At 40.5% G+C, this 21,687-nt stretch overlaps 1 protein-coding gene and 1 pseudogene across 7 annotated transcripts in view; both read left to right on the top strand.

Annotated features, from left to right (window-relative positions):
• The window catches only part of fnbp1l (formin binding protein 1-like), a 154,574-nt gene extending 140,361 nt beyond the window's left edge, over positions 1–14,213 (top strand). For 2 of the 7 annotated variants that reach the window (XM_078218833.1, XM_078218830.1), the window contains 3 exons: positions 1,859–2,013; positions 6,563–6,721; positions 13,684–14,213. In XM_078218833.1, the coding sequence (XP_078074959.1) occupies positions 1,859–2,013; positions 6,563–6,721; positions 13,684–13,745 (376 nt within the window). In that variant the 3' untranslated portion in view covers positions 13,746–14,213. Of the gene's footprint in view, positions 1–1,858; positions 2,014–6,562; positions 7,289–7,530; positions 9,283–10,116; positions 10,515–13,683 lie in introns of those variants that run through there. The other 5 variants (XM_078218832.1, XM_078218829.1, XM_078218834.1 and 2 more) reach the window with 4 other exon arrangements.
• Positions 13,907–21,296, top strand: LOC144497604 (protein CDV3 homolog A-like; annotated as a pseudogene).
• The last annotated feature ends 391 nt before the right edge of the window (positions 21,297–21,687 follow it).

The following is a 21,687-nucleotide window of genomic DNA, read 5'->3' as shown; positions in this document are numbered from 1 at the left end:
GGGTTATTTTTCTTTCTCTACAATTTTCTGCAAATTGGTCATTTAGTCATTTGAAAAGCCAAGTATTTGAACAAGAACTGTAAAGTTCTGAATTGACTTATAGAACATAGAACATAGAACATTACAGCACAGAACAGGCCCTTCGGCCCACGATGTTGTGCCGACCTTCATCTGAAACCAAGATCAAGCTATCCCACTCCCTACCATCCTGGTGTGCTCCATGTGCCTATCCAATAACCGCTTAAATGTTCCTAAAGTGTCTGACTCCACTATCACTGCAGGCAGTCCATTCCACACCCCAACCACTCTCTGCGTGAAGAACCTACCTCTGATATCCTTCCTATATCTCCCACCATGAACCCTATAGTTATGCCCCCTTGTAATAGCTCCATCCACCCGAGGAAATAGTCTTTGAACGTTCACTCGATCTATCCCCTTCATCATTTTATAAACCTCTATTAAGTCTCCCCTCAATCTCCTCCGCTCCAGAGAGAACAGCCCCAGCTCCCTCAACCTTTCCTCATAAGACCGACACTCCAAACCAGGCAGCATCCTGGTAAATCTCCTCTGCACTCTTTCCAGCGCTTCCACATCCTTCTTATAGTGAGGTTACAAACTTTTGGTAAGTGGTCAAATCGAAACTGCATCATAGAATTGCATTGCATCGAAGAACATCAGATTTAAAACCTGTAGAATCAAGATTAATATAGGTAAATTTCCTGCACTTTTCAACAAGTTATGTTAAAGACTCTATCATTTCTAACATGGAGCATCTATTGTGGCATAAATACAGGGCACGCTATATTACAGTGATGGAAGAAGAAATACAACCTGTTATCTCACTGCAGTTCACATACTATGAATTAATGGGAGCCTGTTCTCATGTCAGCTGTGATATACATTGCTGGTATAAGCATAGTGCTCCAAAAAGGATTAGAATGGTTGCTATGGGCTGTAAATGTTATTATAATACCATTTTGGAGAGAAGATTATAAGGCATTAAAAACATGGATGCTAGTTTGCTACCAAATATATATTTTCTTGTGGTTGGATATCATCTGACTCCTTTGATGGTGTAGCTTTGGTAACACACTCAACCTGCATGTTGTCCCTTTTTTAAGTGATATCAGCACGGGATAATGTCGAACCTTTTTGAACTATTAGACTGCATGACATCTAAAACCTATAATAATATTGAGGTCAAGCACAACTGGTTGAACCACACTGACAAAGTCCCAGATTTGATCCCTGATCGGTACATAGCTTGATGTTGAATTATTGCGAGTGCTAATGTTGATTTCTTGTATCAAGGATAGACAGTTGAGCAAAGTACCAGCAGATGACAATGGGGCATCTGGACTCGAAACGTCAGCCCTTTTCTCTCCTTACAGATGCTGCCAGACCTGCTGAGATTTTCCAGCATTTTCTCTTTTGGTTTCAGATTCCAGCATCCGCAGTAATTTGCTTTTATTAAGTACCAGCAGATGACTGGCACAAGTTACCCCTGTGCCAATTGCTGCCCTTTTCAGGGTGATAAATGAGGAAAATGGTGAAATTTATTTAAAAATCAGTGTGATGTTAGTGGCAGCTGTCTTGTTCTATAAGGTACATCACCTCAGCGCTTCTCTTCACGTAATGCTTAGATAAATAAAATACAGGTTAAAGGACTAATTTGCTACGGGTTTTTAAAAAAAAGTGTTCAAGGGCATTTATTTAAAGGATTGTGTGCTTGCATGAATAACCTATTTGCTTAATGGCTATATTTAAACTGCATATAAGTCTGCATGTCTATAGGCATCAGTATTTCAGGCAAGTTGCTTCTCATTTAATAATTCTTCACTGACTTCTCTACTCTCAGCCCTGAAGGGAGCTATATGGATGATCCAAATCAAGAGCAGAGAGCAAACCAGAGATATCCAGAACCACATCGCATGGCTGAGTTTGATGATGAATTTGAAGATGATGAACCTCTACCTGCTGTTGGCCACTGCAAAGCGCTATACCCATTTGATGGTAAGATCTTTGGTTTGCTCTAATTTTTTCCTGAGAGGTTTATTTTTAAAACCAAAGGTTTTCTATGAAAGATCACGTTTATTTAAATTTTCAACACCAATCCAATACTAAAGGTATTTCGAGAGCATTTCTGAATCATTTGAGTAGAATTTCTGAAATAAGTTGGTGGAATTCAAACCCAGGTCCCCAAAGCATTACCCTGGGCTCTGGATTGCTAGTCCATTGATAATACCCACTATACCACAGCCGCCTCCTCATGGAGGTTTTTAAAATTTGCCAATGCTTCCAAACTTGGATGTGTGACAGTGCGCATGATACCAGTCGACTGCAACAGGGCAGAATTGGCAGACAAGTGGTAGATGGAATTTAATACGGAGAAATATGAAGTGATGTACTTTGTTAGAAGGGATAGGGAGAGCCAATATAGACTAAATTGCATAGTTCTAAGAAGTGTGAAGGACATATGATGGCTAGCACGAGGGGACATAGCTTTAAATTGAGGGGTGAGAGATATAGGACAGATGTTAGAGGTAGGTTCTTTACTCTGGGAGTAATAAGGGCATGGAATGCCCTGCCTGCAGCAGCAGTGGACTCGTCAACATTAAGAGCATTCAAATGGTTATTGGATAAACATATGGATGATATTGGAATAGTGTAGATTAGAGGGGCTTTAGATTGGTTCCACTGGTCGGCGCAACATCGAGGGCCGAAGGGCCTGTACTGCGCTGTAATGTTCTATATTGAGAGAACAATTAGCAAAACATATTTGACTTCATAAATAGAGGTTTTGAGTAAAAAACCTGGCAAGTTATGCTGAACCTTTGTGGCTCTAGGAAGGGATCATTTAGCTGGAACAGTCATCACTACCGTCCTGGTCTCTGCACTCTTTCCATTTTTTTGTTCGATAATAATCAAGTTACTTGAACCCTATCACAGACCTTCCCTTCATTCCCCCACCCTCTTCTTCCACCCCACATTCTCTGCCTCTGCCTTTGTCAGCCCAAGCCTGGATATTGCTAAAGCAATTGAAGATGTTTGGGTCCAGAACACTACCCTGAACTCCTGCAATGATGTCCTGGAATTGAAATGATTGACCTCCAACCACCGCAACCATTTTCCTTTGTCCTCGCTATGACTCCAACCAACAGAGTGTTTTCCTCCAATTCCCACTGACTCCAGTTTTTTCAGGGCTCCTTGATGCCCCATATCAAGGGCAGTCACTGTCGCCTCACTTCTGCAGTTCACCTCTTGTATCCATGTTATAAGATCGTATTCAAGATAATTTATGTTGTCAATATTGCAAGAGGCAATTATTAGAACAAATATATAAAATTAGTATCGGCCATGGTTCAGGTGGTAGTATAATCACCTTGGAGGCAGACGGTTGTGGGTCCAAATTCCATTCTGTGATTTGGGCAGAAAAATGAAGGCTGATACTTTGGTGTAGTACTGAAGGAGTGCTGCACTGTTGAACAAAGAACAAAGAACAGTACAGCACAGGAAACAGGCCCTTCGGCCCTCCAAGCCTGTGCCGCTCCTTGGTCCAACTAGACCAATCGTTTGTATCCCTCCATTCCCAGGCTGCTCATGTGACTATCCAGGTAAGTCTTAAACGATGTCAGCGTGCCTGCCTCCACCACCCTACTTGGCAGCGCATTCCAGGCCCCCACCACCCTCTGTGTAAAAAACATCCCTCTGATATCTGAGTTATACTTCGCCCCTCTCACCTTGAGCCCGTGACCCCTCGTGATCGTCACCTCCGACCTGGGAAAAAGCATCCCACTGTTCACCCTATCTATCCCCTTCATAATCTTGTACACCTCTATTAGATCTCCCCTCATTCTCCGTCTTTCCAGGGAGAACAACCCCAGTTTACCCAATCTCTCCTCATAGCTAAGACCCTCCATACCAGGCAACATCCTGGTAAACCTTCTCTGCACTCTCTCTAACGCCTCCACGTCCTTCTGGTAGTGCGGCGACCAGAACTGGACGCAGTACTCCAAATGTGGCCTAACCAGCATTCTATACAGCTGCATCATCAGACTCCAGCTTTTATACTCTATACCCCGTCCTATAAAGGCAAGCATACCATATGCCTTCTTCACCACCTTCTCCACCTGTGTTGCCACCTTCAAGGATTTGTGGACTTGCACACCTAGGTCCCTCTGTGTTTCTATACTCCTGATGACTCTGCCATTTATTGTATAACTCCTCCCTACATTATTTCTTCCAAAATGCATCACTTCGCATTTATCCGGATTAAACTCCATCTGCCACCTCTCCGCCCAATTTTCCAGCCTATCTATATCCTGAAGTGCCATCTTTCAGATGAGATGTTAGCATTAGATTCTAGCATTACTTTAAAGAAGAGCAGGATAATTATCCCGAGTTTCCTGGCCAATATTTATTCTTCAATCAACGTCACAAGAAAGAAATTATGTGGTCAGTGCTGTTTGCGGGAGCTTGTTGTGTGAAAATTAGCTACTACATTACAACAGTGATTGCACTTCAATTAATTCGCTGTAAAATGCTTGGGAATGTCTGGTGGTCACATAGAGCACTATATAAATGTGTGTTTTTACAGAGAATTGATAGCACTGAAACTGGCCTTTTGATCCAAAAGATCTATCTCGGTGTTTACGCTCCGCATAAGTTTCCTCCCATCTTGTGCCTTCTCACCCTATCAACATATCTTTCTGTTTCTTTTCCCCACCCGTGCTCATTTAGTCTTCCCAATAAATGTATCCATGCTACTTGTGTTAATGACCCCTGTGTTGCAGCAGGTTCCACTTTCTAACCACACACTGGGTGGCGAAGCTTTGTCTTGTTCGTTATTGGATTTATTAATGAGTATCTTGTATTTACAGCTGCTACTTTTTGACTCCCACTACAAGTTTAAACAGCTTCTCTAATTCTGCCCTCATCAGGACCACTTGTGCGGGCGGTATAGCACAGAAGGTGGCCATTTGGCTCCACTGAATTTGTGCAGGCTCTCTGGAGAGCAATCCAATCAGTCCCATTACCTCGCTCTATTCCCATAGCCCTGCAGGTTTATTTGTCTCAAGTGCCCATCCAATTTCCCTATAAATCCCCCATATTTCTACTTCCACCACCCTCATAGGCAACGTGTTGCCAACCATTACCATTCACCATGTCAAAAAGCTCTTCCTCACATCTTGCTCAAAATCTATGTCTTGTCCTTATACTACCAGCTAATGGGAACAGCTTTTTTTTTTCTCGTCTACCATATCTAAACCTGCCATAATCTTGTTAAACTCTCCTCAATCTCCTTCGCTTCAAGGAGAATAATCTCAGCTCCTTGTAACTAAAACTCCATATTCATGGATCCCATTCTGATAAATCTCTCCTCTCATCCTTCCTAAAGTGTTGTGACCAGAACCAAAAACAACTTTTTTTGTGATCTAAGCAGAACTTTAGCTGTTTTTTGTTTGGCATAGGACCGTGCTCATTACTTTATTACTCATTATAGGTGCTGCTGCATGAATCTGTAGTTTATTTTAGCATGTATACAAGAACTTCATCAGTTGGCTAACAGTGTTCATGATTTTCCATTAGCAGCAAGAAGGCTTCAACAGGATTTGGACAGGCTGAGTGAATGGGCACAAACATGGTAGATGGAATATAATATAAACAAGTGTGAAATTATCTATCTTGATAGAAATAACAGAGTATTTCTTAACTGGTCAGCAAGCAATTAGGAAGGCAAATGATATGTTGCCCTTCATCGCAAGGGCATTTGATCTTTTTAAAGATTGTACAGGATCTTGGTAAAACTGCTGCTGGAGTATTGTAAACAATTTTGGCCTCCTTATCTAAGGAAGGATAAACTTGCCATAGAGGGAGTGCAATAGAGGTTCACCAGATTAATCCCTGGGATGGTGGGATTTGTTTTATGAGGAGAAATTGAGGAAATTAGACCTATATTCTCTGGAGTTTCAAAGAATGAGAAGTGATCTTATTGCAAGTTACAAAGTTCTTGCAGGGCATGACAGGGTAGATATTTCTGCTGGCCGGTGAGTCTAGAACTAGGAGTTACAGGCTCAGAATAAGGGACAGATCATTTAAGACTGAGATGAGGAGGAATTTCTTCACTCAGAGTGATGAATCTTTTAAATTCTCTATCTCAGGGGGCTGTGGAAGCTCGATCACTGAGTATGTTCAAGGCAGAAATAGATAGATATCTGGATACTAGTGATGCCAAGGACGATGAGGATAGTGTGGAAAATAGCATAGAGGTAGATTATCAGTCGTGATCTGTTTGAATGGAAGACCAGACTGAACGGGCAGAATGACCTGCTCCTATGTCCCTAACAATACCATATTGAAGTAAGGGGCAAATTTCGAGATTTGTGTGGGAAGAGTATGTGTGGGGAGTTGGGAGAGGGCGTAACGAATTGGATAACATTTTAGAGTCAGCACAAAGGGCCAGTAGAACAGACTGAATGGCCTCCATTTCTGTCATAACATTTGAGAGTGAAAGACAACAACATCGCAGCAAAAAGTTGTCTAATTTTTTCCCCTTTTGCAGGACAAAATGAAGGGACATTAGCAATGCGAGAAGGAGAGGTACTGTATGTTATTGAAGAAGATAAAGGAGATGGCTGGACAAGAACACGCAAACAGAATGGACAAGAAGGCTATGTACCAACATCTTATGTAGATATTACACTAGAGAAAAACAGTAAAGGTGCAGTGACCTATATATAAATATAAGATGCTGAAATCCAGCTACGCTCATGCGAGAAATGTATTAATTTAAACAGCTAAAAGAATAATGGAGAAACATTAAGAATATGAATTCTTATATTTTCTGTATTCCTACTGCATAATCTTTTGTTCACCATGTGAGCTGAATTTATTAATTAAGATTTTATTCTTTAAAGGTTATGCTTTGTGCAGGAATGCAGACAATGGATTATTCTATGTCATAGTATTTGGAAACAGTTTATAACTCTAGTATTGTTACATGAAAGCATTAATCTTATTATTCCTGATGCCTTAACTTTTGTATACATGTATATAGGTGAAGGTTATTGATGTTTTATATTTTTTAATCCATCATTGAAACCAAGGTTTTCAGACTTTTTATTGGAATATAAATTTTTAGCTTTTGAATTAGTAATCTAGATTTAAAAACTAACAGTCCATTTCTTTATTTGTAACGTTTGAGCAAAAAACTTTAAGTGATTCACAATCAATAAATCAATAACTTTTGTGTATTGGTGATGGGAGGGTGCAGTAAAGTGTTCATTACATTCCTGTTTCATTTTTTAAAAAATAGAATTTAATCTGCATTTTGCCTAGGAAATGTTCTGTTATTACTTGAGGTTTATTTGTAGTAATAATAGAACATTATCAAGATGAAAATCTTTCTTCAATTAATTTAACTTCACATCTTTCAAAGTCTGGATGCAGATGCGATACTTTAGGGGTTGCTTAATTAACGAGTCTGTCTAAAAACTTGTAAAGTTTCTCCTTTATTTTTGTTTGTTTCAGCTGGATTTAGTAATCGTGCTTTCTTTCTTTCTCCCCTCCCGGACTGCAGGTTCCTGAATTGGTGTGTGGGTTCTTGAAACATTGGGCGAGGCATTGAAGGAGGTTGCATGCAGCTGTTTTCTGGGTGGGGAAAGGGCACGGCTAAAAGATTGAGGCTGATAGATGAGGAGGGAGGAGGAAACTGCATGTTTCATATTGATTAATTTTGCTACTAACACAATTAACACCATTCTAGCTACAGTTCACACGGTACCTGGTGAATCAACAGTACAGTATTTCATAGGTCTTAATCAATGCCAAAGGTTTATCTGACCCAGGTGAAGTACATTCAAAATGACTTTACTGTCAGATAGTATTTTAAAAATATAGTGCTGTCTGCCTGTGCCATCCTACATGCTCGCCCTAACATGCTGTTGCATGCTTTTGTAAATCACACTAAATATTCACTTTGGAAATGTCTAGACTGTACTGTGGTTGGCCTGTTTTGTTGTTGTGCAATCCCCAAGTTATCTAGCATAATCCCTTCTCAATGTTTCACTTTTGTAGTTCCATTCCATTTTTCATTTGTGCTGCTACCAGTACTGCATGGTAATAGTGTTGTGTTGATTTACCAGTGTTGAGGAGCTCTTGACAAGCCAGTAGGTTGCACCCTTTCATTGTTGTCTGTGTATAGTTTATGAATTCTCCTCCCTCCTTGCTTTTGGCCTGCATAATTTTTGTATATTGGATTGATCAAAGAAGACTGAGTCAATAGAAACACACCTGAAAAACAGCATGGCTTCAGGAAAATGAGCATGGCTCACTGTGAAGAGACAATTGGGCGCACACCCTGAGAGATGTGCATCGTGAGCTCTGTGAGGATTCACCAACCACTTAATTTATCACTATCTCATCACACAGCTGCTGCCTTAAATCAACTGTTTTAACAGAAGAGTGCCTAAATCTGCTGACTGCCATTGTTTCCAGTAGTCTTTCTCAAGGCTCACATTTGTTGCAGGCTGGTGGCAGCTCATCAATGTTGATTGACTTGTGTATTCTCTCGGTACTCCAGCTGCTGATGTAGTCATATCTAGTATAAAAAGTATACCGTACCGGAGGAATCGTGCAACTAAAATTTGTCAATATTTATATTGCTTTTAATACTAAAGATTTGTATTAGTTAACAAGATTTATTTGAAATGAATGTTTTTCAATTAGAATTTTGTAATTTTTTTTCATCCTGGTTGACTCTTATGAATAACCAATTCATATGAAGCTCTGGTTTAATGGGGATAGCTGTGCAAGTCGTCTAATCTGGTGTGGCCACACAAGTCAATGTGTGGATATGTTGACTCTTGTGGATATTGTATCTAACCTAAACCGTGTGCACTTTTATCTAGTTGAGCAGTAATGCAAGTGCAGATGTCTTTTTCTCCCAGAATACTTAAAGCTGCATGTAATGCAAACTTTGTTCTCATGTCGACGTCTGTGTTCAACCTGTGATCTAAACTAGTTCTTTCAATGCTGTAACAAATATCGATCAATTCCAAACCCACCAACCCCCGAAATTACCCACCAGAAATATTCCTCAAATGCAAAGATTTTGATTGTTAGGCCACTTGAAATGAGTTTTATCAAGTGGCAGGGGGGTAAAAAAGCCAAGTCTTCTCAGCAGTACATTTTGCAATGAACTAAAATATTTTATGACTTGAAGCCCAATTTTTTTCTATGCTGCAGAGGGGACCATTTGTGTTAGTTTGACAATTTGAATTTTAGATAAACCTGAGCAAAAATGTGGTGGACTATGCAGGTATGATTTGATGTTTTGACCCAAATCTGTTTGCTACTACTTGTATCTGGTTCTGTTGCCTGTACAGAAATTACAAATGTGAAACTGTCTTCTGTTTATATCCATTGTATTAATTGCTGGATATATTTAAATTTATTTCCTGGTATAACATTTTAGAGTGTGTCTTTTGGACCAAATAGAACACGCCAACCACATAAAGCATTATATTTAACCATCTACAATGGTTAACATGAGTCACCCACTGAAGCTGATGAACACGTAGAACCCTTTCATTGCAATAAAAATGAGACATTGTGTAACAGAAAATTCTTATTTCTGTTCCACAGTGAATTCCTGATAAATGAATATCATTTCTGGTAGACCGATTGCAGAGTTAACACAAACCCACTGATGACCTTTAAGTGTTCAGAAGAATTCGGATTAAATGATTTTTAAAAAACGCTCTCTTTAAAAAAAAATCTTAAATATACATGCTTCTTTGTATTCAAGTATGTGTATTTTTAAAGTGTTAGTTCACTATAAATTTGCAACATAGTGGCACATAATCTTGTTAATTGTACATTTCTGAAGTAAACCACTATGAAAATATTGGCAATGGTACGTAGAGTAATCTTCCAAGTAGGCACTAAGTTTGATCTGAGTTGTCTTACTTTTTACAGCAATTTAACTGTGAAAGTGCTAGAATGTAATAGAAAAGCTACTTTTTCCATAGCTGTAAATCTGCAGGTAGGTAAGTGGAGCAGACTGTTATCCAGTTTGTAATGTTGTAATGCTTTTTGCTTTGTATGTCATTTTAGGTACGCTGCTTTTTTGTGAGAAAATCTACAAATATGAGTAAAGACGGAGGAAAGGATTGAAGGAGGGTTTTTTTTTCTTGCACATAAAATTTTTCAAGTTGTATACAGTGTGTGAGGATCTGGCTAAAATTGTAACTGACAAGTTGTCAGGCAAAGTAGAATGTAGTGTGAAAAGCAGCCAAGGTTTTGAATTAATGATCTTTATGCACATGTTGACTTTTGATTCTTGTTTTTAAAAACACTGTTGAAATACTGTTTAAAATACCTTGTTGAGAACTGTTTAAATAAATTAATGTATTCCGCAAGTTTTGTCATATTTAAGCATCTATTAACAAATGTTTTGCTTTTCTTTCTGAAATTAAACCAGTTTTGATAATACTGCTAGAAACTGTTGACACAAGTTGCTGTTTTGTATGAGGTTTGCTTATGTTCCTCATCTTTCATTCAGCCCACCCAAACTTTCAAAGATGCTGGTAAAATTAACCCATTTTAAAGTATTCCACTTCATTTCCAAACTAAATGTGGATGAGCCAAAACTGTTCTTTCCTCCAATACCCTATCCAAAAGGCTATTCCAAGTGTTAATTGCTCTGTATGAAGAACTTCAGCTAACCTTTGCCCAACCCAAATCCATGTTCCTTTGTCCTGCTGTTCTAGTATAACTTGAAATCATCTTGCATCCTTAAAAATAGGCAGAGGAACCTTACTGTTCACTAACAATGAACAATCTAAGGCAACTTATCATGTTGCATACCTGTATCAATATATAAATAGATGAAACATACCTGCTTTTGATATCAGAAACATGGACATGGGCTCCTTAATGACTTGTGCGTAACTGCACAATGTTGTGTGGTATAGAGCCATGAAATTTAATCCCTGATCTCATCTGAATTAAGGTGATAGTGGGGAGACTACAAAAAGCCCTGATTGATGTCGAGTGATCCCTTCGAAACAAATATTTGGACATTGGTCAAGAACAGAGTTGACTGCTACATCCCTCAACGTTGGGTGCCAGATTAAGGCATACATAATTACGTTGAAAAATTCTGTTGCTGCTTATGTCTGCATCTTCAAGGCAGGAGGGAAGAACACTAGGTATCAAATGTGGCTTTCCGCTTAAACCAGTAGGTTATAGGTTCAAGTTCTACTTCTAGGCTGACGCTACTGTGCAGTACTTGGGGAAGTGTGGGGTTTGTGGAAATGCCATCTTTTTGGATGAGACTGTCCCCTCAGGTGGATGTAAAAGATCCCATGGTACCTATTGAAAAAGAGCAGGGGAGTTTTCCCGTAATCCTGATCAGAAACCCCCAAGGTATATTATGAAATCAGACTAGACTCCAAAAATGTAATATTTTGGCATTAGTTGAGGGTAAGATGTTTCACTCCAGGTGCGATTCTACTGACAAACTGGGGAGCTTTGATCAATTTTTATTTTAACAACACAATTTAACTATAACAAGTGAATTAGCTTAACTTTTAACAATTGAACAATACTCAAACATGAAAAGTTACAATTCTTAACTGCTGACCTATCACTATTAGTTTCAATCCAGCAATATTTCTCTTTAAAATTAGTTAGCAAAACACAGGCATACTTTCTTTGACTCGGGCTACCAGACTTGGAGCTTTCAGAAAGCCTTTGGAGAGAAAGAGACACTGTTTTCTTCTGGCAGGGCCAGGCAGCAACTGCTCGTATTTTTAAAAATGAAAATGAAACTGCTTCTTTCCTGCAAACTTAGCTGCTCCCATTAACCACATGATTCTGTCTCTTGTCAATCAATCTAATCAAAACTCACATGACTCGACATACTAGTCTAAAATTCCAGGAGAACTTAAATAAACAAAAGATTAATTAACTCTACAAATTCCTAACTAAAATTGGTTATTACCCTGGATTGTGAGCATCTGCTGCATGTTTACCATACAAATCGACTTTTGTAATAAAACACTGCCTCTTAAAGCCCCACCTTACACAAAAATATTGAAATAGCACAGTATCATTACAGTATTCTTTGGACAACACCTAAAATCAACTCTGGTTATTTATGTATCACATTTATTACAGTTTGTGGAACCTTGCTGTGTACAAATTATTGCCACATTATCTACTTTAAAATTACATTCCAAAAGTACATCACAGCTGTTGGGATGTCCTGTCGCTAAAAAGTACCTTATTTGTAAATACAAGCCTTTCCTTTATTTGAGTATTGTATATGAATTAGCCCACCAATCAGAGATCAGAAGAGGTTTCAGATCAAAATTACATAGGATATTTGGCACACAAACAGGCCATTCGACCTAACCAATTCATACTGGTATTTATGCTCCATTCAAACCCCTCCATCTTTCCTCATCTAAGCCTGTAATCATAGCTCTCCTTTCCCTTCTCCCTCATCTATTCTATTCTCTTCAACCACTTCCAGTTACAGTAGGTTCCATGTTATCACCAATCTTTGGGTAAAGAAGTTTCTTCTGAGTTCCTTATTGAATTTCTTGGTGATTAGTAATGCTAACAGTAATATACAGTTACGTGCTCTCTCCAATTATTAATATATTTTAAATTGGAGCATTAATTTCAGTGATCCTGCTATCCCAGCAGTAAGGTCCTACTGATTTGTTTCCTCCTGATATGTGTCACACTTCCCCCATTCATTGTTTGGGCTGTCTTTAGCCCTGAGGAGGGCGAGAAGAAAATATAAAACAGGAAAATGAGATACCTGAGGAACATGCTAAATATCAGAGCTACGGAAAGAAATATGCATTTGAAAAGATGCTCAACTTAAACACACAAGGTGATCAGGAGATGCGCAAGGATAGACTTCCACAAAGAAAAGGGAGCAAAATGGTACTCAGGGTTGGAGACAAGCATAGGAAGGTAAATAAAAACAGAAAGAGAGACTGGACTATGCTAAAAATTATGGGAAAGGTGAGAGATTTTGATGGCTACTTTGTAGGATTGTATGTTGCTTTGAAGTAATATCTATTTATTTAATTTTAGCCATCTTTTTAAACCATTCAGTTTAAATTTCTGCTAGTGAAACAATTTACAGTTAAGGCACCGGTTTACGAGGCACTAGTGTTAATGGATTTTATTATTTTACAGGTACCAAAATCTGGGTTCAAGGAATTGTATTTGTTTGAATTTAACTGTGCATTTGAGGGCTTTTCTGTCAGCTTTGAATAAATGAGCTCAGCAGCTTGAACATAGTATGGCACCTTTAAACAAAACATGTATTAGTAGGTTCAACTGACTTATATCAGAAGAAGTCTAACAACACCAGGTTAAAGTCCAACCTGGTGTTGTTAGACTTCTTACTGTGTTTACCCCAGTCCAATGCCGGCATCTCCCCATTATATCAGAAGGACAGAACACCTGTATTAGGAAAACCTTTCTTTCCTGACATCACGATAGGAAATGTAAATATTTGTTCTTAATGACTTTCATATCTGTGGGACCTAGGTTAAAATATGTTGATGTGAATGTTTACGATAGGTTGTTATTGATAAGAGGATGTAACATTGTACAATTGATCTGCATCTACAAGGATGTGTCGTTTGTTCGCAGTGGAATGGACCTCCAGCGGCCCAGGAAATAAACCACATTTGTCTTCTGGCTACATGACTTAGTTATGGAGGTGGAATGACGAGATGACTTTCAGCTCAAGCCAATGAACAAGAATAATTTGGACTATTTCTAAATAAAAGATAAAAATTTGGAAGCTCAAGTCTTCATTGACTCAGTTTTACCACGGCTCCTGTGATATGATTCTTCTGAGACACGGTTCAACATGTCGTTTCAGAGACAGAAGAAGAAAGGTATTGCCTCTGCTGGCAGCATTTGAGGAACTTTAGGGCCTTGAAGGATAAGAACCATCCATTTGACTTCACTGTTTCTTGTTAGGTTAATGTAAAATCTTGCTTAATAAATTCTACTGGATTCATAAATACTGGCTATTCCATAACTTGTTCAGGCACAACTAAGTTAGAAATTAAGAATTTGGAACTTGGATATTTTAAGTAAAAAGGCTTTATGCCTCAAAACCCCTACATTTACAAAAGAAATTTTTTTTTTGCATTAAACAAAGCTTTTATCATATTTTATGCAATATGAATTTGATTTATTATTGTCACATATTAACATAGTAAAAAGTATTGTTTCTTGTGCGCTATACAGACAAAGCATACTGTTCATAGAGAAGGAAATGAGAGAGTGCAGAATGTAGTGTCACAGTCATAGCTAGGGTGTAGAGAAAGATCAACTTAGTGCAAGGTAGGTCCATTCAAAAGTGATGGCAGCAGCAGGGAAAAGAAGCTGCTCTTGAGTCGGTTGGTACGTGAACTTTAGTATCCTTTTCCCGACGGAAGAAATATAATACTTGAGTAGAATAAATTTTGACACACTGATCTTGTAAGGTGCATACCTGATTTTTCCTTTTCATACTTGGGGGAGGTGTTAATCATATTGACCAACTGATATCACACATTTTAGTTATCTGAAGTTAAATTGCCCCCAGTGCCTTCTGATTTAGAGTGAGGACTGTCAGGAGGTTCATTAATTTTAATGTAAAACGAAGTGTCCTGCCCTGGAAGCACCTTTCATATTGTGCATCTAAATATTTGACTCTTCTCATTAGGTTACTTAAAATAATGTAAGTAAGCTAATGACATTATTTTATGCTGGGCAGCCAGAATGCAAACAACTCTTTAGCTGCAAGTAACTAGTGATCTAATTTAGATTGATGTGTGTGTGTGTGTCACATGGAAAGCTAATCGTCACAGATGCACAATATCAAAAGACTCGGTAAACTGAAGTGTTTCTTTTCTAAATACAGGACGAGATCATACGAGGTCACAAATTCAAAAGCCAAGCACCTGCCAATTCTGTCCTTTAATCTATTTTGGACGTAGAGCCATCAGTAATTGGCTTCATTGCTCGTGCTTTTAGAAGGGGCGGAACATGTTTGAAATGGCATGTTGATTAGTTGGCTTTCCTGAAACTTCATTGAGGTTATTTAGTGACAGTCGCGGAGTACAGTCCAGAAAAGGTTTCCAGCAGCAGCTGCTCTTGAGTGCGTGACAGTAGATGTGCCTCAATTGGTCTTGCCATCCCTAAGTTATGAAGAACAATTTGTATTTGAATAACTCCTTTAATTAAAAGTACTAAGGTGCTTGTATGATCCCTAAGATGAATTTCCTGAATGACCAATAAAAATAACCAAAGGATCAAATTTCATGTTTTAAGGATTTTTATTGTAACAATCAACATATCTAAATGGTCAACTAATACACTAAAAAATATCCTTTCATTAACTAGCATGCAATTGAGATACATCTTACAACACACTTGCTGCACACCACACTTCTCCCTGCTGTGCTCGGTCAAAACTTCCAGTGTCCTTCAAAAGTTGTTCCACTCAGCCTGTGTCTTCCAGATCTGACTTCCATCTCAATGACTTCTTGTTCTATGTCCTGTCCTATCCCCTTCCTTTGAAACTGAAAGCAATCTCTCCTAAGCATCCTGTTTGTTTGTTAATATGAAATACTCCCCCTGCTTCACCCCAGTAGTTATTTTGTCTGTGTTTCAAAACCCAGCTGTAAAAACTGACTTGATATCATTGCATTGAGATCACATGGGCCTGTCTCCAAGCAGACATGTTTAGTCGGATCTCATCACCCTCTCCATGACATTCTGTTTCACCTTAAGAGAGATGTTTCAAAACATAACCATCTTGTAAAGTTTGGTGTTCGTAGCATGTTTCACTAAAGTCTAATTAGCCAAAACTTGACATTGATCCAAAGAAAGAAATATTAAAAGTGACTGAAAGCTCAGTCAAAGTAGGGGATATTAAAGACCACCTTAAAGGAGAAGAGAGGGGTAAGCGAAATTTAAAATTCCAGGGGCTTGGGCTTAGTTGGGTGAAGGCTCAGCTGTTAATGCGTGAGAAATGCACAACAGGCAAAAACACACAGTGGGAGTACACCATAGGGCTTGTTGAGCTTGCTCTGTCATTCAATACAATTATGGTCGATCTTCAACTTCAACTCCACTTACCTGCCTGCTCCCCATAACCCTGGCTTTGCTGAGAGACCAAAAACCTGTCTCTCTTGGCCATGAATATATTCAATGATAGAACATCCACAACCCTCTGGGGTTAAGAATTCCAAAGATTCTGACAACTTTGAAGTGATTTGTCCCTTGTCTAAGACTGCCCCCATGTTTTAGATTTCCTGACCAATGGAAACAATCTCTTGATGCTTACCCTGCCAAGGCTCTTCAGAGTCTTGTACGTTTCAATGAGGTCACATCTCCCAAAATCCAGAGACTATGGGCAGAATTTTCCTGTCCTGTCCGCCACGAGAATCGTAGTTAACAGAACACAGACCATGCAAAAGTCCGTTGACCTTGGGTGGGATTTTCTGACCTTCAGGCAAGCGCAGCTGTAAAATCCCGCCCTATAGGTCCAATTCTCTCAACTTATCATAGGACAACTCACTAACCCGAGGCCAATTTAGTGAACCTTCCCTGTACTGCCTCCAGTGCAAGTTTATCCTTCCTTAAATATGGAGACCAAAGCTGCACATGCTATTCCAGATGTAGACTCACCAAAGCCCTGTACCATTGCAGCAACACTTTTTGTATTTCAATTTCCTTCAGTAAAGACCAGCATGTCATTTGCCTTCCTGATTGCTTGTTCTACTTGCATGCTAATATTTTGTATTCCTTATACTAGTACTCCCAACTCTGTGGACATCAACATTGACAAGTTTCATACCTTTTAAAAAAAAATCTGCTTTTCTATTCTTATGACCTTGCACTTTCCCATATTATACTTCATTTTCCCTTTTGTTGCCTGCTCACTTAACTTGTCTATATCTCTGCAGGCTCTCTGTCTTCCCCACACTTAGCTTTCCACCTAGCTTTGTACCATTAGCAAACTTTGATGATGTGACAGAGTGTAATGTATCTAAGTCAATATATGGATTCTAGATAGCTGAGGCGCCAGCACTCATCCTTTCAGCACTCCAGCTCTTGTGGAGAATCGGTGCAGACTTGATGGGCTCAATGACCTCCTCCTGCACTGTAGGGTTTCCATGGTTACATTCTCCAACTCTAATAAATTTGTCAAACGGGGTTTCCTTTTTGCAAAACCATGTTGACACTGCTTTTCTAAGCATTAAGCATAGATAGAAGCTTTTTCCTAGGGTGAAAGAGTCAATTACCAGGGGGCAAGGTTTAAAGGCAATGGACAAGCAAGTTTTTTTACACAGAGGATGGTGGGTGCCTGAAACTTGCTGCCAGGGGGAGGTAGTGGAAGCAGATATGATAGTGACTTCTAAGGGGCATCTTGACAAATATATGAATAGCATGGGAATCGAAGGCTATGGTCCCCGGAAGGGTAAGAGGGTTTTAGTTCAGTTGGGCAGCTTGGTCGGTGCAGGCTTGGAGGGCTGAAGGGCCTGTTCCTGTGCTGTAATTATCTTTGTTCTTTGTAAGACTTCCTTAGTGATAGATTCTAGCATTTTTCTTTTGACAGATATTTGGCCAACCAGTCTAGATGTCTGTTTTCTCTCCCTCCTTTCTTGAAAAGTGATGTTGCCATTCACCATCTTCGATCCTGATGGGACGGTTCCCAAATGCAAGGAATTTTGGAAAGTCGTAGCCAGCACATCCGCTAACTCTGCAGCAATCTCTTTATGATCCCTAGGCTAGTTTTTGTTCTTCAGTGGAATGTATTTTTCCCTTCAGCCTTGCCATCCCAGAAATCAGTCTGGAAAACCTCTGCACTCCCTCTAGAGCAAGAACATCCTTCCTCAGATCAGTAGACCAAGGCTGCACACAATATTCCAGGTGTGGCCTCATTTACAATTCTCCAGGCCTCTGTATTTATATAGAAGATTGGGAGATTCTGTCTAATGCTTCCACAATTTCCACCCTTCCCTCAGTATCATTGGATGAATCTGGTGACTAGCCACAATTAACCTTTCTAATAGTGCCTCTTTATCAATTTCCAGCCCCATCCAGTGATTCAACTACCTCATCTTACTATGACAGCGGCAGCATCTTATTCCTTGGTCCCACTGCTGTGCCATCTGCCTCCATGCAATATAGTCTTGCAGAATGGGCAAACACTTGACAGATGAAACTTAATGACAACAAGTGTCAAGTGATACATTTTGATAGGAGAATGAATGTCAGGATAGGATAAAGGCTGCACTGGGTGCAGCAACAGAGCGACATGGAGGTATCCTTTGACAGCACCTTCAAAATCTGCAATCTCAACTACCTAGGACGACAATGGTAGCAGATGCATGGGATCACTACCACCTGCACATCACACTCTCCTTGGAGAAGAGAATATTGAAAGCATACTTTGCAGTGATGCTCAAAATCATGAGGGGTCTCCATAGAGCAGATAGAGAGAAGTGGCTTCCATAGTTTGGTATCTAGAAACAAAATGACTCCTGTGAAGTATTATCACAATTTGACAAAGTATATTTCTATTGTATGTCGTGTGTGTGTGTATAATTTGTAACAACTGGGATAACCTAGAAGTCCTTGTTTATATGACATAGCATGATTTGAATGCTGCGAAAGTAGAATCATCTTCTGATGACTCATTTGCTAAGTGGCCTGCACGTGGTGGAATGGAAATATACAGACCAGGAAAGGCCCAATTACATTCCTCAATCATTGCTGAGCTAGTTAATTTTAGCCACTGACTGGTAGAGCTATTATAATGAATATTTTTGAGGTAAGGAGAGGCAAGACCCACGAGGGCTCCAGTCCTGAATCACCATCCACCCACTTCTGCTGGAAAAAACACACATACGAGACTGGGATCGTTTAAGTTGGTGTTATTTCAAACACACCACCACACAAATGATTAAGGTAGAAAATGATCATCTGTAGCCCACCTCGGAGTGATGATGACAGCCTACCCCAATTTTAATTCTCCCCCAAATGAAGGTCCGCTGGCTGCCCTGGCATTTAACAGCATTGCAGCATCCAGTGCACTTACACACTTCAGCTGTACAAAACCAGATCTGGCCACATGATGGAGACAATGAACAGTACAAGTTTGCCTGTTCCTCACAAGTTTTGTACGTTTATTTAATATTTGAAATTTTATGTAATTTGTACTTAAAACTTTTGACAGAAATGCATTGAGATGCTGGGTAAAAGGTAAATAGATTTTCTGAGGATTTAGCAGAAGGTATTGCTTGACTTTTTCAGATGTACTTCTCCCTCTTTTTTTGGAAAGGGAAGAATTGCATTTAGATAGTGCCCTGTTTGGCCTCCGGACATCACAATGCACTTTGCAGTTAATCGAGTACTGTTTGAATCACTGTCACAGTTGTAATTTAGGGTCTAGGACCAATCCTCTCCACTAATTCCTTCATGAATATCTGTTCTGCTAAATCTACAGCAGGATTAGCCAGAGACAGATTTACAATGAAACACATCGTACCAAGGCATAGGGCCCCACCAATAGGAGGGGGGGGGGGGGGGGGCGGTGCTGGCTGGTGGCTGTGGGGGCACCAATCGGAGCCTGATTGTTCTACATTTGCTGATAGGGTCAAATGTGTTGGTTGATAAAATCATCTGATTGGTCAAGTCCCCTTAGAGTGCGGGACTCAGTTAAGTCACACTACTCAATCGCTAATTAAAACCCTGGGGCTTGGATCATGGTGTGCTCTGGCAGCAGGCAGGGAAGGTGTGGATATTGCGACCTCCCAGTGAGATTTCAGAAGGTCAATTCCAGAAACCCAGGTGGCAAAAAGGTGGGGACCTTCCATTGCCAATGCTGTCCCTGTCCAGCCTGCTGCAGGCCGCTCCAACCAGCTCCTGGTCCCTCCTGCACTGCTCTGTCTCCTTGAGTCTTTGAGCTGGGATAGCTGTGAAGTCTCTGGCTTCACCCAGAGGGCGGCATGGTAGCACAGTGGTTAGCATTGCTGCTTCACAGCTCCAGGGTCCCGGGTTCAATTCCCGGCTCGGGTCACTGTCTGTGTGGAGTTTGCACATTCTCCTCGTGTCTGCGTGGGTTTCCTCTGGGTGCTCCGGTTTCCTCCCACAGTCCAAAGATGTGCGGGTTAGGTTGATTGGCCAGGTTAAAAATTGCCCCTGAGATGCGTAGGTTAGAGGGATTAGCGGGTAAATATGTGGGGGGTAGGGCCTGGGTGGGATTGTGGTCGGTGCAGACTCGATGGGCCGAATGGCCTCCTTCTGCACTGTAGGGTTTCTATGATTTCTTCTATGAACCCAGCCCGGACTCCCAGGCCAGCGTGGCACAGCGGGATGATAAGAGCCGTAACCATTTCTTCCTCAAATGAGACAAGCAGAAGAAAGATAAACCAAAGCAGTGGCCAAGGCAGTACCTCCCACTGGGCTGGCCAAAGCTGAGGTGTTGAGTGAGGGGCTCCAGCCCTGCCCTGGCTCTGGAACCACCGCACCAGCCACCACCCTCACGTCAGGAGCAGCTCCTTCCAAGGCTGTGCCAGTGTTGGTCCCTGGAGTGGCCAAGAAAGCGAAGAAGGAGAAAGAGTGAGTGTCAGGATCCCCAACAGGAGCGGGTCAGGAAGGATGAAGACTGGAAGGAGTTTGACTTGAGCAAAGGGAAGTTGACCTGAAGAGTCTCATTGAACAGAGAGTGGGTGTTGGGCTGAAGCTGGACACTCACGGCCATCCCGGCTCGATGACCGGGAGCCAGCCAGAGCTGTCCAGAAGTTGATTACATTGGCTTGGGAATCCATGCCTTACAAATCAGTGATGAAAGAGAGGAAGAAGATGATGAGAAGAATTAAAGACGATCAAGATGAAGATGGTGGAGCATATTTTGTATCGAGATGGAGACAAGACAGTGGAGCCCTGGAGCACGATAACTCCAGCACCAGTTGTTGTGGTTGCAAAAACCCCAGACTCAAAGCCATCTGGTGTTTATCCAGCTCTTGCAGGTAATGTGAGGCAGTCACAATCATAAGGACCACCAGAGATTTACAATAATGCAGCTTCCATCCCTACAAGCTGCTGCCGAACATGTAGAAACCAGAAAAGATAAAACAATGGAAAAAAAACCTTTGAGATGGTGAAATATGGAAACCAGAGCCAGAGAGGATGGTTCTAAAAGTCAATCTGTGCAGCGAGAACTTGGCAACTAGTTTACTCTTGGGGAACAGTAAATATTGGTGCATATTTTACAGACTGGTGCTCTGTATTCCATCCAGGGTAATTAATCTACTTGGAACGTATCTGTCTTCACCCCACAATGCCTGAAAGGTTTTTAATTGATCTGGTATAGACTTCTACGAGCAAATGAGGCATCATGGGAAATTTAAGCTTGAAGCAGAATAACTACACGGGCTGGAACTGATAAAGGGTTTGGCTGAGTGTCAGTCACTCTTGGAACGGTGGTTTTGCATAAAGATTAAAAGTGCGGCCATTAAGTGGTCCATTCGTTTATGGTGCTGCTTCTTATGCGAGTGCTGAACCTCTCAGAGGTGACTAGCTCCCATACCAGCCTTTGCCTGCTTTGATGAACCAACGCTGGTTTATGGAGGAAGGGGTGAGCAG

This window comes from Mustelus asterias, chromosome 8 (assembly GCF_964213995.1).
Source record: "Mustelus asterias chromosome 8, sMusAst1.hap1.1, whole genome shotgun sequence".
Taxonomy (NCBI): Eukaryota; Metazoa; Chordata; class Chondrichthyes; order Carcharhiniformes; family Triakidae; genus Mustelus; species Mustelus asterias.
This window is presented reverse-complemented; position numbering and strand designations above follow the sequence as displayed.